The 19346-nt window shown below is 32.6% G+C and overlaps 2 protein-coding genes and 1 long non-coding RNA gene across 10 annotated transcripts in view; 2 read left to right on the top strand and 1 right to left on the bottom strand.

Annotated features, from left to right (window-relative positions):
• LOC140983747 (AUGMIN subunit 8-like) overlaps positions 1 to 2990 on the top strand; it is a 12070-nt gene extending 9080 nt beyond the window's left edge. For 6 of the 7 annotated variants that reach the window (XR_012176502.1, XR_012176504.1, XR_012176506.1 and 3 more), the window contains 3 exons: positions 1869 to 1976; positions 2518 to 2680; positions 2811 to 2990. Coding sequence is in view for 1 of the 7 variants with exons in the window: in XM_073450880.1 (XP_073306981.1) it covers positions 1869 to 1976; positions 2518 to 2601 (192 nt within the window). In the remaining 6 variants the exon portion in view is untranslated. Of the gene's footprint in view, positions 1 to 1868; positions 1977 to 2517; positions 2791 to 2810 lie in introns of those variants that run through there. The other variant, XM_073450880.1, reaches the window with a different exon arrangement.
• Positions 2991 to 11734: 8744 nt separating this feature from the next.
• On the top strand, positions 11735 to 15377 carry LOC140983786 (uncharacterized). Its single transcript, XR_012176511.1, has 4 exons — positions 11735 to 12040; positions 12459 to 12505; positions 12959 to 13061; positions 15203 to 15377. It is a non-coding gene; the product is annotated as an uncharacterized lncRNA (long non-coding RNA).
• On the bottom strand, positions 13181 to 18494 carry LOC140983771 (cellulose synthase A catalytic subunit 7 [UDP-forming]). Of its 2 annotated transcripts, none has more exons than XM_073450911.1 (13): positions 18340 to 18494; positions 18031 to 18226; positions 17264 to 17460; positions 17037 to 17142; positions 16818 to 16938; positions 16454 to 16720; positions 15885 to 16230; positions 15535 to 15798; positions 15211 to 15423; positions 14898 to 15108; positions 14574 to 14770; positions 14118 to 14471; positions 13181 to 14033 (listed from the first exon to the last, which is right to left on the bottom strand). In XM_073450911.1, exons 1-13 carry the CDS (start codon positions 18412 to 18414, stop codon positions 13452 to 13454), a joined length of 3129 nt encoding a protein of 1042 aa, XP_073307012.1. In that variant the 5' UTR covers positions 18415 to 18494; the 3' UTR covers positions 13181 to 13451. The 2 variants fall into 2 exon arrangements, with proteins under 2 accessions (XP_073307012.1, XP_073307005.1); XM_073450904.1 differs by having other exon boundaries at positions 13184 to 14033; positions 16818 to 16941.
• Between the last annotated feature and the right edge of the window lie 852 nt (positions 18495 to 19346).

Consider the following 19346-nt stretch of genomic DNA (forward strand, 5'->3'; position numbering starts at 1 on the left):
AAAAAACAAGAAGTCATGTAGAACCGCAAGATGGAAAAAGTAGAAATAAATTCAATGTTTTCAATGAATATTAATGCTCTTATGTTAATAATAAGTAATTAGTTATAGTTATTTAAGATAAGCAAGGAAATTACAAGTTAACTCATATAAGAATACAACTTGTTAAGCTAGATAAAGAAGGACATATAGGGAAATTCACAATTGGAAGTGGTATATTTATATGCTAACTAATAAAATAAAATAAAATGAAACACTAAAAGATCCAATGGATTAAACAAATTAATGTATAAAAGTAAAATAAATATAGACTATATAGTTTAGATAGGGGAGTTCAAAATAACCATCAAAATAAATTCTTAGGGACCAAGATAAAATCTTCAAATTTTGTGAAAAGTGACAAGAATTATTAAATCAAAGAAACTAACGTAACATCAAATACTTAAGTAAAAAAACTCATAGAAAGGAGAAAATAGATAATCACTAAAATAAAATGAAACACTAAAAGATCCAATGCATTAAACAAATTAATGTAATAAAAGTAAATAAATATAGACTATATAGTTTGGATAGATGATCTCAAAATAAATCCTTAGAGATCAAGATATAATCTTCAAATCTCGTGAAAAGTGACAAGAATTAACCGAAATCTAAAAAAAAAAAAAACAAGAATAAGCCATGTAGAACCGCAAGGTTATTAAAAGTAAAATAAATATAGACTATATAATTTGGATAGAGGGATTCAAAATAACCATCAAAATAAATCCTTAGAGACCAAGATATAATTTTCAAATTTTGTGAAAAAGTGACCAGAATTAACCGAACTTTGGAAAAAAACAAGAAGTCATGTAGAACCGCAAGACGAAAAAAGTAGAAATGAATTTTTCAATGAATATTAATGCTCTTTTGTTAATAATAAGTAATTAGTTATATTTATTTAAGATAAGCAAGGAAATTTCAAGTTAACTCATATAAGAATACAACTTGTTAAGCTAGATAAAGAAGGACATATAGGGAAATTCACAATTGGAAGTTGTATATTTATATGTAAGTAGATAAAAGGAGAATATTATTGCTTTGTGTACGTTTATCTTATGTCACATCCTCATGGCGTGATTCACCATGAGAAGAATTTTTACTAATTATAGATATTCCCTAGATTCTACCCCTATTCAAGTGCATGTTTTATAGATAGGTGACCGAGGGAACTCATCAGGAATAATGCATTAATCACTTAAGCTATTCCTCAATATTGTAATGCAGTAACTGATTTAAAATAATGGAGATGAATTGGATGGATAAGAATTTATTTCCTTTATATGATTGCAATATATTTATGTTTTTACCAAATTTTTGGATGTTTTATGCCGACATTTGTGTGGTAAGCTCGACCAGCTACCTAATCTGGCATATTAGACTCTTATTACTGATTTTGAAATTGTTGAGCCTTTATTCGTGAAGGGATTGTTTACTTGCTTTAGTCAATGTATGGTATGTTTATGCCATTGTTGACGGGGTCCCATCCAGTGTATCAACCATGAAGAATGCTCTAGCGGAAGAATAGATGAGTCATTTATGTGGTTGTCGTATTATTTTCCAGTGTATCTTTGAGTCGTTAACTTGAGTTGTAATATGACATTATCATTGTCGTGGTACATATTGATTCGTACTAGTCATTGACGTTGAGAAGGTATTGAAACTTTGTGACTATATTTGATTTCGCAGAATTTTAATTGATTCACAAAAGTTCATGAGATTGGTGAGTTGTTGTTCCTCATGAGACCAATCTTGAGGAGTCTATTACTACATTGATGTTTGTGGATGACATTATTTAAACGAACCACCCTTAAGATCTCAATTGTACCATACAGATGGAGGGGATGAATTCCTTGGTTTCCCAAGTTGCTGATATAGCAGCACAAGAAAGAGCAATGCTTGATGAATATGAATCGCTAATGAGCATCACAGCTGCATTTCAGGTGAGGATATAGAATTTTCTGTACGAGATCAAATAAAATATATCTATTTTACCGTTCTCTTGTTTGGCTCTTCTACTCGTGTGTGTAAGTTGACGAGACTCAAGGATATTAATCGTGGTATGTAGAATTTGGAGTTCCATGTAATACTTTTTCTCAACTTCTTCATTAGAGCTCGATATGCAAAAAGAGGTCTAGGCTGCTTCACATTTCACTTTTTTATATTAGATAAGCAGTTTCCTTAACATGCATTGCTCAAAATCTCAAAATCCTCCAATAACATGTCACCATCTTTTTCGTTCTGTTTTCACATTTTTAATATTGATGTTTATTTCCGTCCGTCGGTTTATTTCCCACAGAACTATAAAGTATATTTTAGACGTCGTAATAGATTCTCAAGAATGGTAACAAGAAGCATTCTTAAGCTCTTGCTAAAGAGACATAACATATTATGTTACTTGTGTTTCTGAGGTTTTATTTGTTATTTCACGTTTCTTTGGCAATGATTAGTATTTGGTATATGGAATTGAATGTACATGAGCAGGTGGAAGAATACAGCCTGAGAACCCAAATATTTCAGTCGAGACAAGCTTTGGGAAATGGCGTATCATCGATATTTGGATTTTAAAATCGTTCAAGAGTCGAAATCTGATGCTCTCACAATTTTAGCTTCGTCTCATTGTCCATGAATCGAGTGGAGGACTATGGTAACAATTTCTTTGTGAATGTATATTGATTTTACTTTCCTCATTTGGTTTCCTGTCTTTTCTTAATAGTTTAGTTTTAGTTAGAGCTGATAAACTGTTTTGCCGCTTGATTTTTGTTTTTGGTCTACAGGCTCAAGCGTGCCTTTATTCTTTCCACACATTTTATTTGTAAACCAATTCACAAGCAATGTCCGAGAAAGTGTCGAAGTCCTGGGTTCTGTAGGGTCCGGTGTGAAAAAAATCCAGCCCTTTGTACTCATATAAAAAAATTATAAAATCAATACTTTAAAGATAATTAGGTAAATTTGCTTTAAATCAACGTGTTTGCATTCCTTGAACTCAAATGCCTTTTTTCGAATGAAAATCGATACAAAAAATAAAAAATATAGTATTAAAATATGATATTGAATATCAATTATTTCAGATTTAATATTAATATATGATTTTTTAGTATTCAATCATGTATAACAAATATTGATATTAATGAAAAATTTGTCATTTAGGATGAAAATCGTGACAAAACATTGAAAATATCATATTAATACATGGTATAAGAAGAATGATATATTTAAGTAAAAAAACTGCTTAGACTACTGTTTAACATTAAAAAAATTGCGTAAACGTCTGACTTAGATATAAAGTGATTTTTATTTATTTTTATTTTAAATATTTTTATAAAAAACACATTTCATAGATAAAATAAGTAGCCTATTTTATCGTTTAAGAGGCCTCATTTTTCAAATTCGTCTCAAGTTCAAGAGAAGTCAGGTCCACCTGTGATTGTAGAGCTAATAAAATGCATTCATCAATTAATGTCTCCATATTTTATAATTGAGTTTGATTATTAAAATTTTATAAACAAAATATCTTATATAATCAGACTGAATTTAAATAAAATCAGATAGATTAAATGCAGAAATTTGATGCCTCAATTATGTGTCGTCTCCATGTATTTTAGTAGTTAAAACATTAAAATTAAAACTATATATAATTAAATTCAATTAGGCAAGTTTTCATGTAGACATACCTAAAATTATATTACAATTTACAATACGTTATGTATAGAAACAAAAAAGTTACATATAAACAACTTACGCCCACCGTGGGATTCGAACACTAAACGTATGCACTTACCAAGTGAGCTAGACATATAACTATTAATTATCTCAATATTTTTCTATTAAGTCATCGTTTGGTTCGTGGTATGAGGTAAATAGTACTAAGATAAGTAATAATTTTTAATAATAAAATATATAAAATGATACTTAATATAATGTTTGATTTTATTGATTAATTTGATTAAATTTGAGATAATGTGATATTAACTTTTTATCCATTTGAAAATATTAATAAAATATTTAGAATATTATTTATAATTAAGGGTAATATTGTAATTTCAATTCAATGATTTGATTGATGTGAGATAAATGATTGATGATTTGATTGATGTAAGATAAATGATTGATATATAGATAAATAATATGGTGCATTAAACATGATATTAAATTAGATAAAAATGTGGATAAATAATATAACAAACCAAACGGTACATATAACAAAGCATAATAAATGGGACCCTTATCCGGCGGGGGCCCTGTTCTGCGGTACCACACCTGAGCTGCCCCTGCATTTTGTATTATCGTGTATAAAACATGTTCAACTGTCTTTTTTTTTAATATGTGAACAAATATTGAGCTTGTTAACATCTAAAATTTAAATAAAGAAAATCAACAGACGATAGCAATGACTAAATTGTGTAGCTCTTGAAGAGACGTGGCTGCAATCTTTGCTCTAAACTAAAGCATGCTAAGGCCATCTGCATCCCGTAAATCTGTTATCCAGACCACACTTTGGGGCATTGAGGCGCCTCAGTGCCCTGGAAATTCCAGGACCGTAAGAAAGGCGCTCAGGCGTCTAGGCACTCGGCGGCACTGATTGACGAAAAATTGCAAGTTTTCATGATATATTGCATCAAAATGATGTCTTTTGACGTTTTTCATAATACTTTTGGATGAAAGAACACCTCATATATGAAACAAAATTTTCCTAATGATTGAGATTTATAAATACATGATCAAAGACAACAAGAAAACACTTTTGATAATCAAAATTTCTGAATACATTGCATTCCTTTTGCCTTCTCCTTTACTTAGCTTCCTTCTTTTGAAAGAGAGCAAACTCAAATTTTCTAGTTATTCTTCTTATAATTTACAGTGTTGTTATTGTAAGAAGAAATTGTTGTATCTTGGGGAAAAATTGCCATAAGCCGAAACACTAAGAGGGGAAAAAATTCTTCTTAAGGAGATAATGCCCAAAACTTGCCTCAACTCAAATTCATGCACATTTTTCATTATCATTCTGAGTTTCAATTTATAATGCAACCAACAATCTTAAAAAAAAATTTTCTATCTTGAAATTCGAAGATGGCATCATCATCTACTGCAACAACTGTTCCAATCGTACAAGGGGAAAACCAGATAAGTTCAATGGTGCAGATTTCAAAAGATGGCAAAAGAAAATGATGTTCTATCTTACAACTCCGAGTTTGAAATTTTTTTTTAGGAGGATCCACCCACCGTCGCAGATAAAGAAGTCGACGCTAATAAGAGGCCTGCACTGGATGCATGGAACTAAAGTGATTTTCTCTGCAGGAATACATCTTAAATGGATTGGACAATGCACTGTGCAATGTGGTCAAGACTACGAAAAAACTTAGGAAGATGTTTTATAAGCAGTATAGGGCGGAATATGCTGGTCTCAAGAAGTTCATTGTGGGAAGATTTTTGGACTTCAAGAAGGCGGACTCAGAATTCGTTGTGAGTCGTGATCGAGATTTTCTTTCAGTATAAATCTCCAGTATAAATTATTGACAAGTTCAAACTCAAAATGATCGTAAGTGCACTATGATGATGCAAGTTATAATATAGTACTGTATAAAAACATGGATATCGTTCCACCGAGACTGTATTACACGAATATTATTTTTAGTTGTATATTCTTTAGTAAACGATACTTTAAATTGATTTGTTAACTACTAGAATTTAAATAACTAAGTGGTTCCAATGCTAAATAAGTAAAACAAAATGAATATTTAAAATCAAATATGAAGTAAATTTGTTGAGAATTTCGGTTTACCTATCATTCGTATTTTTTGGTAATTAATCTCGACTATTTTTATTTTCTTTGATAGGATTTCCTAAATAATTAACACTATTTCTAAAGCTATGTTAAGTAATTCGATACAATGAAATATTTAATTATTTATCAACGTTGAATTACATGCACGATCTATGAAATTTCTTAGCTTTCGACCTATTGAACTATAAATATCAATGTGTATTTAATTTCATATGTTTATCTAACTATATTAATTAAGTGTGAGACTCTTAGAGTAACTAACTTAGAGGATACCAAAATATTTAATTTCATAATTACTCTTTTTATCCTACCAAAAACCTCCTCAAGTCACTCCATATTTTACATAGAATAAAATCTAAACACAACTTTTCTTTTAAATAATAACACTTCTAAATTGAAAATAATTTCATGTTAATTTTTTAGTATAATTTGATCAAATTAAAATAATAATAACACATGCAACGCGTATGCATCTTTTACTAGTGTAAATTATAAATCCACGGAGTATATTACTCGTTTATATTGTAAATTATTCTTTCGAATTCACTCGTAATATAATATATTATCAAAGTTGGTTAGACTTTAATAATTCAAAGAAAAATAATAATATGATCAGGAATGAAGCAAAAGTCGAGTATTTAATTAATTCAAACGACGGTTATGATCCACTTAAATCCCAACAAAAAGAGTTTAGCTACTAGAACTCATACTAAAATATGCAAAACAATAATTAAATGAATGTTCTTAAATTAAAAATACTAGTGTAGTCGAAGAATTGAAGACACGCTGCTCGAAAAATCACGAATTCTTCAAGTTGCCTCGACTCCGGTTCTTTTCTCCTTGTATGCGGCTGCTCTCTTTGCTGATAAAAACTGATTCTTCTCAAACAAGATGTGTGCTAGAGTTTTATCAAGTAGACAACATCCAAAAAATGGAAATAAATCGATGCTAAATTTTATCCTTCTTAGGCGCGCTAGGGTGGATGGAATTTCCCGTCCAAGCACGCTTGTCTCGCAAAAATTTTTCTCGAGCACGCTAGTGTGAGCGAAAATCTCCGCCCCAGCGCGTATGTCTCGCAAAACTCTTTTTTTCCTTTTCGCAAGCACGCTAGGGCTCTCATATTTTTCCTCTCGAGCACGCTAGGAAGGGTAGAAACACCCGCCCCAGTGCACTTGGCTCAGATTTCCTGTCCATATTTCTTCATGTGCGAGCTGGAGTAGACATTTTCATCCGCCCTAGCGCTCTTTTCTCGAATTTAGTCCATTTTCTTGACCATATTACCTACAAATCAACCCAAACACATGAAAAACAATTTCAATGCCTAACATATAATAAAAATAACTAAATAAAAATGAAATCTCACGACACATGCATGTATGTGACGAAATGACATAATAAAAACACGTAAAACGACACCTATCTAGTCAAATGCAAGAACTTCAAGTATTATTGCTCTAGATTCTTGCAGAAGGAATGAGTTTGAGTGAGTCTTTCCACTCTTGTGTTGGCTGATCCGCTTATAAAAGCATTACATAGAGATTAAGTGTACAACTTGTCTAGAGGAATGAGTTTAATACCTACAAAATAAAATTTTCATAGGGAAAATCCAACCTTGTTGATTGGAGATCCCAAGATCTTGGTTTAATGAGACAACTAGATTATGAAAACTTGAGTTAATACTCGAAAATTATTTCATTCTCATTGTAAGATGACGAGTGTTGATGCCTACCAATGTTGTGAGATTAAATATTGGACTTTTAATGGTTTCTTAGATAGTAAAAAAATTAATATGGTAGGATACTCTTAAACGAAGACTGCCAAAAAAACACTTAAGGAACCAAGAAATGTTCCATGGCCAAAACGGACACAACCGATAAAGAACCAATTAGAAATGATAGGAAAGTTATCATGTAGGTACTATTATCTGGTTTTACATAAAGCGCCAATAAGTTCAAGATATCAAGTTCAGTTCGTGACCCAGTAAATCCGATATTATTATACTAGGGAAGGTTTAATGCCAAAAATCACCTATCTTGATGCGATAATTTTTCCTTGTATTCTATCTTTCGACATCACGAGGATTCATTCATTAGTTTCATTCACGTGGGAGATTATTGAAATATTTTAAGACTTAATGAATCAAAATTAATCAAAGAGAGACTCAAAATCAATGCCCTTGATTATTCCAGGGCCATGGGGGGAGGCACCTTGGCACCTGCCTCAGTGCCTTGGAATTTCCAGTGCCATGAGGAAGATGCCTGTAAAGTTGCGCCTAGGCATCCAACGTCGCTGATTGACGGAAAAATTGCGAGTTTTTGTGATATCTTGCATCCAAATGGTGTCTATTTACTCTTTCATCAAACTTTTGGATGAAGGGACACCACTTAGATGAAACAACACGTCCCTAATGATTGAAATCTATAAATACATGATCAAATATAACAAGAAAACAATTTTAATAATCAGATTTTCTGTATACATTGCATTCATTTTGCCTTCTCCTCTAATTCCTTCTTTTGAAAGAGAGTACACTCAATTCGTTTGATTATTGTTATTACAATTTACAGTGTTATTATTGTAAGAAGAAATTGTTGTATACTGGGAAAAATTTCCATATACCGAAGCATTAAGAGGGAGAAAAATTCTTTTCAAAGAGATAATGTCTAACGCTTGTCTCAACTCAAATTCCTACAGATTTTTCAATACCATTCTCGAGTTTCAAGGTACACCACAACCAACAAAATATATTTCAATGTCAGTTCTACACTAAAATAGTACAATCTTCGCATCAAATACAATATCTCATCTCAAACTCATTTACTTCAAATCTTACAAAAAAAAAATAAGTTTCTAAAAATATTCCTTTTCCTTTACGTACATTATTTCTTATCCCTTCTTTAATATCTATTTATAAATTTAATAATATAATTAATATTTATATTTGTATGATACAAACAATATTATATCACTAATATAGGTAATTTAATAATATTTAAATTAACAACTTAAATATTATATGTTAATTTAATTATATGTAACATTAATTGATACACATAAGGTACTAAAATTAATAAATAACTCGAATACATAAAATTAATTAAATAGCATGATACAAACTTTTGAACAACTCGGATTTCCAACCAACCTTAAACCATTTCATCAATCTATTCATTAATTATTTATAATTACTTAAAATAAATAAAATTACAAATAAAATAAAAAATTTGGCATCTATTTATAAAATTTAATAATATAATTATAAATAAATTTATGTGTGTGAGTATTTAATTATTCAAATTAAAATAATGAATTAGACATTATTATCTATTTAATTAAAATATTTATTAATTATTTTAAAAAATAGATAATTTTATTTTTATTTTTTAAAAAGTTTGCACCAGATTTTGCGCATCAAAATAATGTCATGCTAGTTTGGTGTTGGGTTGAATTTGACCTAAAGATGTCTGAACCCTCTGGTTCAGTCCTTTCGTCCATGGCCATGGCTTTAAGTTTGAGTCGGAGGGCAACTTCGATTGCATTGTGAGAGCTTAGTTAGATTTTCGAATCAATTCAATTTTTTTGCACCACGCTTATAACTTTTAATAATTTTTCGAGGGAAATTTAAGATTTTGATTCTATTCTCAATATTATTTCTTTTCAAATATTTTTTTTATGACGATAGTTCTTTTCATATCTAGAGACTACAAGTACTGAATTCGAATCAATATTAAATTGATTATACTTTTAGGTATAGTTTGGTACACTGGATAAGAGAGTGATTGATAAATAATCCTCATTATTCCACGTTTGGTACCTTTTAAGAAAGTCCATGATAATATCATGGTTCATGATAAATAATTTTATACAAGAATAAAATATCTATCGTATGATATGTGATAATTTTAATTTAATGATAAAAACACCACAAATGACTTAATTGTACGCAATATATAAAAATCCTAAACCCTATCAAATATTTTTATATATTATCAAAATAATGGTGTTTTGAACTCGAGATAATTATATAAATGATTTTTTATAAATATTTAAAGTTTCCTATTGTAAAAAGCCCCTGTCTTTCGGCCTTAATATAAAATTAAAATCAAATATTTTTTTATTTTTATATATTATATAATATGATAATTATATAAATGAACTCAAGATAATTATATAAATGATTTTTATAAATCTTAATAAAATTATGAATATCACTCGATTAACTTTAAAAATTGATATTTGACTTGACTCACAAAATCAAAGGCTCAATGATCATATTTATATAATATATAAAATTAGGTAAAAATAAATAAATCATGCAAGCACTGTCGTCGCATGAACAAATAAGAATTATGAACTCAAGCAACAACTTTGAAATTATAAAATTTATTATGATAAGGTTAATTTTGTCATTACAATCTAATATATAAATTTAATCACTCTTATTAAAATCATACCAAACATTAAATATAATATCCTACATCTTATTTATCCTTAACTTATCTTTATATTATATATCACATGTTTATCCTATCATGTGTATCAAACTATGCCTTAGCTTATTAAATATATTTCTCTGCTTTAAGATATCTACTGTGTGCGTATATATTAATTTTTTTTTGGTTAAATAATTTGTGTAAAAAATCTAGAGAATATAATAACTTTTTTTTTAAATGTTCTTTGTAATAAGTTTTTCTTATAAGGGATATGATAATTTAAAATTTTGGAAGTGTATACACACACACACACACACACACACACACACATATATATATCTGTGTGTGTGTGTATGTGTGTGTGTGTTATATATATGTGTGTGTGTGTGTGTGTGTTTGTTTGTTTCATAAATGTATAAAATCAAGTGAGCTCTCAAGCACAAATGACAATTCATAATCCGGGCGTTGTTTAAAAAAATAATATGTCAATTTTTCAATAATTCAAAAAAATTTATGTTTATATTTACAATAAAAAAAATATTTTCGACGTAAAAAATAATAATTTCATAAAATTGATCTAAAAATGATGTGACGAGTTTTTGTGTATATTATAACTTGGCGTAAAACATATTCAGGGCATCCACAATGGTAGATATTCTATAAGCCAGGTTATCCAAATATCCTCTTCATCTAAATATTCATTGCAAATTTATTTTTAAATTTCTTCAAGCCAGCGTGAGTTTCACGCTGACTTGAGACGCATGCGTACATTACACTCGCGCGTCAGAAACATGCAGTGGACAATTAAATGAAATCCGGGATCGACCAAACTTGGGTCAACCAAAACAAAACGTTGGTCGACCAATTTTGTTCGTCGACCATTGATGGTAGACCATAATTTTATGGTAGACCATTGATGGCAGACCATAAAATATGGAAGACCATTTGTTGGTCGATCAATGTTTGGTCGACCAATTGTTTTGTTTTGGGTCGACCAAAACAATTGGTCGACCAATTGTTTGTAATTTCTGTTTTCATGTTTTTTTTAGTATCTTCGTGAAGTATTAATTTTCAATTATTATTATCATAAATGTTGTTTTATGGTTTGTAATTTTTTATTATTAATGTTATAAATATTGTTTTGTGGTAAATTAGTTTTATATAGTTCGTTATAAATTTTTTAATTTTATTAATATTTATTTTTTTACAAATTAGTTATTCAAAAATAATCGTTATAAACTTTCTAGTTTTATATTTCAATACAAATATAATACTAAATAATAGATGAAAGTAATTAAAGTGGTGAAATGATTTTATTTAAATGAGAATAAAATATTAATTAAAGTGACAGTGAAATCCATAAATATTTAATTAGTATGATATTTGATGATGAAATATGAGATATTTAAGTAGAGAAATATTTGATTGATGATGAAATATCTTTTTTATTGTGATGCCCTCATAGATTGTAAACCAACAAAAACATATTATTGTTCTTCTTCACTCTTACTGTTTAAATTCTAATGCGGATAAAAAATGCTGCCAATTAAATCTAACTCAAACGTTGCTAAAGGGAGTCGACATTTCTTTCATCCGGGTCTGAAAATGTTGGAATCTTGCTTTACAGGGGTTGCATAATCCCGAGCATGCTAGGATTGATTTGTGGGTGTTTGGGGAATGCGTGAGACGGACACGGTTCTTTCAGAATATAATGTTTTTCCTGGATTGGTTAATACCGTTTCTTCGGCCAAGAGGACTTGAGCAATTCTACTTGACTACAATGGCTGAGGTGATTTCTGGTGTATCTGAGTTGCCTGATGGTTTTAAGAGTGGGGACATATTGACTGCTAAGTTGCTAGTTTGGGAGGCTGAATTTGGTTTCGGACCTCAATGATCTATGATTTTGATTGTAATAATGGAGCTGAGATATGTTGTGTTGTGATGTTAATCATGCTAGTATTCTAAATACTCTGTGTTGTGATGTTAATCATGCTAGTATTCTAAATACTCTGAGATTGATGTTGGTTAAGGAAACGTACTCTGTGATTGATGTTGGTTAAGGAAACATTTTCTTTTGCGTAAGAGGGGCCGGCCCTTCTTCAGTTATGTCCCAATCTTCTTGGCAAGATACTGTTTTTCGTTATTAACTCGTTCTTAAAAATTTAGCTGCATGTGAAGCGCTAAGAACGAATTTTTTCTTATATCAGATATATGTGTAGTGTAATCCAAGGCAGCTCTTCAAGCGGCTCATGAGGTATACATACTTTACTTGACGGTGTCAGTTCAATTTTCCTTTCCTGGTGGTTTGACATTTCTAGTATGATAGTATCTATTCATTGCATTTTTGCTTTCATGCGTTTTATGTGTTGTTTATTTCTCCACCAAAGCAGACTAATTCAATATCTGCTCTCAAAGATCTATTTTAGTTAGTCGATGCTTATCTGAAGTTGGGGTTGAGGTTAAAATAACTGAAAACGTGATGATTTTCTTATAAACTTAACCCATGATCGATCGGGTAATAAGCTTGTTTTTGTGGAAACTATTACCTACTGGTGATATAACTTTTTTCGGTTCATAAACCTGCTGAGAGTGATTAATATTCAATATTTTTGTGCAGTAGTGGAGAAAATACAACTGTTGGTCTTCTTTCTCATTTTTTGTACTAGTTTTTTGAACTCAATGATAAATGTTTCGTTTTCTTTTTTAGGAATTTTCAGGGATCCTGGTTCTGTTATGTGGTGGTATTTTGACAGATTTCTCTAGATTACCTAGATGGCTTCATGGGAGCATAGTTATAGGGTATCCATGAGGTACATGCTCAACTCAAAGCTTGCTAACATTTTAGATTAATTCCAATTCACTATAATTTTTTATTCAATCCACCTTGTTTAAGTGATTTTTGCCTAAATAAATTTTTATGCTAAATACTCGTATGGTTCTGCAAAGCAACCCTGGGGAAACACATGGACCTAATCAAATAAATTAATCAACAATCAGCAAACAATATCCGTCTCTGAATTATCTATTCCAGAAATGTACAAAATTGTAAACAATTTTTGATACTTGAGCAAGATTTCACAGCTGTCTTTATTCTGTATTTGTGCAACTCCGCTTTGTTGAACAACACATTAGATCCTCAAATATCAAAAAACACACACCATACTATATAGGTGGCTTACTGAAATAAGGGAATCAATATTTCAGCAATTAATCCCACATTGCTTGGTGTTAGGCCCCATAGTTTTTAGTATGAAGGGATCGATTCGAACCCAAAGCAAAGAGAAGATTGAAGCTAGAAGCACTGACCATATAATAACAATAGTGGGAGTCCTATTTTGCCTGCCCATGAGACCTTTGAGGAATGGGTAGAGATGCACGATCACCCAAAAGGCAAAGAATAGTTTGCCGAATAGGGGACCCCATGATTGATACCCATTGTTGATGGCATCCGAGATTCCAGCCACAACACCAACAAGGTTTATTATCAAAATAGTTGTTGGAGGGATAAGGAGTGTTGTCCACTTGAAAGCATATAGCTCCCCAAAGTCCTCATCATCTGTTGCCTTGGACGTTACCGTGAAGTTTGTGTCTATTCCTGCCAAAACTTTTAGAAGGCCTTGAATAACGGCGAATAGATGAGCAGACACACCACCAATCACCCAAAACTGCTCGTTCCTCCACCATTCCTCTATGCTAACTCCACTCCACCTTAGCTCTAGAATACCCGTCACAAATATCGATAGGAAAAGAGCAATAAAGAATAAACTTGCAAAGGTGCTTATCTGGAACATGCAGAGAAACAGAGAAATCAGTTCACAAAGACGTATCAACCGAATATCATTGATAAGTATTGTATGTAAGAATACCTCTGGCATTATGAACTTTCCTGTGAGCAAGCAGATAGCAGGGAGGGTACAGTAGGCAAGAAGTGGTAGAGATGTGAAGGGATAGACAGTCGTGTTGACATATGCAAATCGTTCAAGCCACTTTAAGTTTCCTTCTTTGTACCCATACCATAGAGGGCTATGGCGACTGAAAAAGATCTCGACAGAGCCAAGAGCCCATCGCAGCACCTGATTGAGACGATCTGATAGATTAATTGGAGCTGATCCCTTAAACGCAGCCCTTTTAGGCATACAGTAAATGGACCGCCAACCTCGGCAATGCATCTTGAATCCTGTGAGGATATCTTCTGTGATAGAGCCATAAATCCAGCCCAGCTGCATCATGTTCATGATGTAATTTAAATGATGGATAAGTTATAAAAAGCTCAAATTTATGGGGATGATAATATGCTACTCATTTAGGGATGTCGGCAGTACCTCAGAACCCCATTCTGTCTTGTCTTCATAACCACAGCTTATGACGTGAATGGCTTCTTTTAGCAAAGCTGCTGGGCTTGAGGAAGGTGGAACACCACCTTCAATCATTAAAGTTGAAGTCACAAATATTGGTGATTGTCCAAATTTCTTTTCAAAATTCATCTGAGACATTAATATCTCCTTGTCTTCATCGAATCCTGTTTCACAGAGATGCGGGTTCTTATGTTTCAGTGGTTTGGAACAGAAATTAATTATCTTAATCCGTCAACGTGTGAAAAATCACGACAATCTAAATGGCTAAATTATGCAATGATTTCAAATAACCTTGAATGTTTGCCCCTCCGTTGAGATCATTATTAGAGTACTTTGGAAGCTTTTTGCGACGTCCAAAGCATGGGCAGCAATCACAGCTTACCATTTTTGGACGCTTAGGACCCTTGGGTGGTTCATAGCCGTATAAAGCCTGTCTTCTAAAGACACATCCTGTCCCAACATAGACAGGACCTTGAATGCCGTCTAGACCTTTCATGTTGATCTGCAAGTTAGAAAATGATTGAAAGGCTGTTGCTATTATTCATATCTTTACTGCTTTGTTAACAAGTGTTGATTATCTTTCATTGTTTTTCCAGAGACTTACATCAAAGAAGACTGTATTTCTGTTGGCGTATCTGTCGTGTTTATCTATCCCGTCAAACCTCTGAGGGAATTGGACATAACAAACTTTCTTTCCAACCTGAGGATCCATCAAAAAACACATCGCCTCTCTTACAGCCTTGCTGTTATTTAAGTAGTGGTCACAGTCCAAGTTCAACATGAACGGAGCATTGGTAAGAACTCCAGAAACTCGAATCTGCGAATTTGGTGGCGTAAGAATAATTACAGTGATGAAGGATTCTGACTACGTGATTTGGCCATGGATGAATTGGAAAGCTAAAAGTTACAGCGTAGTGATGATATTTACCAGGGCATTCATTGCACCAGCTTTTTTGTGATGCTGAAAACTTGGCCTCTTCTCACGAGAAACATAAACTAGGCGAGGAAGTTCACGTCCTTCCACATCAAGGCCTCCATTCTGGCCTAGAAAGACTTGAATCATACCAGGATGATCCTTGGTGTTGTTTCCAGGCCACGGAGTCCCGTCTTGCATGATCCATCCTCCAGGAGGAACTTTAGTGGCTTTTGCAACCAGTGCATTTATTCTGACCTTGAATTCCTCGTATTCTCTCTGTTACACGTAATAATAAGCTTTTGTAACTTTCTCATTGTTTTATAGTCCTCAGGATGAGCAAATTATACGGTTTGAGATTATACCTTCATAGCTCTTCGCTCCTGCACAAAAGTTGGCTGCACTTTATCCTTCAAATAGTCAACCTTCTCCGAGAAATACATCTCCGGTGCTCGAGGTTCTATAGAGAACTTCTTGCAGAAAGGAACCCATTTTCGAGCGAATTCTGCTGTTTCTGATAGTGCTTCAAAGGTACACATTGAAGCACCATCATCTGATATATAACATGAGATTTTGTCAACAGGGTAGTCCATTGCAAGTATTGAGAGAACCGTATTGGCTGTAACAAGAGGTGGTTCCTTCATGGGATCTACTGTACTGACAAATATATCGACTGGAGATAGCATATTTGGTTCACCTTCCCTTTCGTATCTGCATAGTTTGTTAAACTTGTCACTGTGGAAGCAACTACAATATTTTCTACGTGTTGCTATATCTGTGCTTGTATCCTATATTTCCTTTTCCTTTTGTTTTTTCCTTCTGTTCTTTAGAAAGCCGGATATTGGCTTAATATATAAAGTGGAGGTTATATGATTCAAGAGTACGATTAATTATCTTGCAAAGTTTTTAGTTTCTGCTTGTGATTAATTCTTACCTGAGGGAAAGGCGATCAAGATAGGTCTCCCTATCAATGGGGAACCATTTTGGAAACTGATCGAGGATCCATGAGAGAGCAAACCAGATTTCACAAATAATAGAAGTGAGCCAGAGGCCAAGTGCATCATGCACGGGATTCAAGATTCGATAACGAAGGAAGAAGGCCAGCACCACCAGCCTAGTCACGATCACCATTCGGTAAGGATTAATTTTGCTTGAAGCAATTGGCACTTTTCTTGACAGCGGCTGTCTTGCTTCATCTAAACTGCATTTCATACACATGACCGTTCGAAACTCCGTCAGATTATAGTTTCATTAGTTTGTGATACAGCCAACAAAGAAACGAAATATTGAACTCATACATGGCCATTTCCGGATCAGCGTAGTCATCATATTCAGGCCTCAGATTTCCTTGCTGCATTTTCCGATCTTCCATTCTTTCTTTCCAACCCATCTCCAGCTTCTTATCATCCCATCTTGCACCTGCTGCAATTTTAGAGTTTACAACTCAGTGAAAATTTTGCTATGAAATTTCATTTTTCAACACATAATCCAAATAGTTCTACAACAGTTCTTTTTACCAGTTTCATCAGAGACTGGATATGGATGCACGCGTCTGTGCAGAGAGGATCCCATCATTTGATCTCCACTGTAAGCATGACTTGAAATCGGGAATTCTCCACTAACCTTCATTTTGACAAAAAGCAACCAGGAGTAACTTCTCTTGGCAAAGAAGTATCGTACCGCAGTTGGAAAGCTACAGGTTGACAAGATGAAAAGAGATAAAAATGTGGTGAATTGTTCTTACATGACGGGAGCGACCACCAGCTACAACAGCTGGATATTGAGCATTTTCCTCGTCTTCTGGTCCTCTTCCATGACTCATCTTCCCATGGAGCATGGCTTCAGCAATGTCGGTATTCTTTTTTTGCTCATCTATGTTGAATTCGTGTTCAATGTCATCGATATCTTCCTCATCATCATCTCCCTCGACCCTCGGACACCCTTAAAATCAAATATCAGAGGACTCTAGTATAGGAAAATTTACGAGACATCCCAAGAGACTTGGATTCCCAGGTTAAATTTGATCTTGAGCTCAAAGAGAATTCGAGTTTCATTCTCATAAAATATTTGTTGCATCTGTATTCTGTCTTTAAAAACAAAAAACGAAAGAAGAAAGTTTATTTTTTGCAATGTTGAGTCACATGTCATCTATTCCTGTATTTTGAGCACAAAGCTGAATATGTCATCTTTTCTTGTTATAATATGAGGAAGAATCAAGAAACACTAAGCAAATGACAGAATAATGATTCGGTCAAATTTTCAGTTATATTTCTAAACAGTTAACGGATGTATTTAAGTTAGCAAACTATAAAACAAAATAATTTAGATTCGGTTGGAATAGATTTATTCATTGAAGCTTGGTTCGAATGAGCTAATAATCTTGAATATGAATTAAATACTTTTAAATTGTCTTTGGTTACGTGCAATATGTCTGTCCAATTGCAGCATGCTACCAAAAAATGCAAATTTGGCATTGTCATGAAGGAAATAGTGCTAGCGTGGTGCGTAAACCTTTAAGACGTTTATATCTGGTTTTGCACTGTGGGCACAGTTGATTGCCTTCTCTTCTCTCGTACTCGTAGCACGGCCGGCACACTGGGAAACCACACTCGTTGCATGCCACAAAGAGTTCGCCATCCATGGTTAGCCCAACCGCATCCCCACATATCTCACAGACTTGTCCGTTCAGATTTTTCTGTGTCTTGTGCTGCAAAATCCATCAGAATAACATTTCTTGCTTACCCTAACGAAGTTTATGGTTTTCTGTCGACCCTTATAATATGTTGCATGCATACGTACAAGCAAGGTAACGTTACATACCTCTTCGTGGCCATGGATGACAACTAACTCGTTCCGGTTGTGAGAACCGGCAACGAGACCGGCACTTGCTTCCATCTTGGGTGGTGGTGGTGAAATGTGTGTGTTGTAGAGTATAAGGAATGGAGGTGAATTGTAAAGGAATATATGGTAAAGGGTTCTTTTTAATACATCATTTTAGGTAGCAAGGGCTGAATTTTTATCACTTTCTTGTCTATTTTGCCCACCTAATGAAGGCAACATCTGGAGTATATGTTTTGTTGGTTGCAGAGTCTCCATTGCCTCCAAGTTAAGCTTCTTCTGTTTCAACCACCTTAAGCTATCTCTCTTCGGTCTTCTTTTACAACTATCCCTAACCCCACCAAGTCTGACTACTCTCCATATATTAATTTATTAGTGTTTACTCTTTGGGCTTAACTTAGGTTTATTATATTAAAAAAAATTATTGTTGATAATAATAGAATAGTAAAAAAACCGTGAATGGATTCAATCAAAAGAAAATTAAAATAATGCGCAATTTTTTTTTTTTTCATTTGAAAATTTTAAATATTATTAACTCAATATTATTCTCATTAATAATATAATTTCATTTTCACATAATAAATAATCAGTCATTAGCTCAAGATTATTCTCATTTATACCAAATGATTTTCAGGTGTTCATTAATATACAAACAAAAACTTGTGTGAGACGGTCTCACGAGTCGTATTTTGTGAGACGGATCTCTTATTTGGGTAATCAATGAAAAAGTATTATTTTTTTATGCTAAGAGTATTATTTTTTATTGTGAATATTGGTAGGGTTGACCCGTCTCACATATAAAGATTCGTGAGACCGTCTCACAAGAGACCTACTCTAATATACATGGTCTGTTCTAGTCGGTTTTTCAAAAAGCTCGTTTAAATTGTTTTTTTTTTTAAGTTCGATAAAACTATTTCTTTTTAAAATACAAAATTTTATTATTTTCAAACGAATATTCTTTTATAAATATTAAATAAAAAATTTTGAGT

Source organism: Primulina huaijiensis, chromosome 1 (genome assembly GCF_012295235.1).
Source record: "Primulina huaijiensis isolate GDHJ02 chromosome 1, ASM1229523v2, whole genome shotgun sequence".
In the NCBI taxonomy this organism is placed as follows: Eukaryota; Viridiplantae; Streptophyta; class Magnoliopsida; order Lamiales; family Gesneriaceae; genus Primulina; species Primulina huaijiensis.

Bases quoted from the DNA above. Each gene is read 5' to 3' on its own strand.
- LOC140983771 (XM_073450904.1), bottom strand. From the start codon at position 18,414: ATGGAAGCAAGTGCCGGTCTCGTTGCCGGTTCTCACAACCGGAACGAG. The intron at 14,771-14,897 runs GTTATTTGAAAT...TCTGTGAAACAG, and splicing joins CGGAGGGGCAAACATTCAAG to GATTCGATGAAGACAAGGAG. The intron at 14,034-14,117 runs GTATTCTTACAT...TGCATGTTCCAG, and splicing joins GAAAGTTCATAATGCCAGAG to ATAAGCACCTTTGCAAGTTT.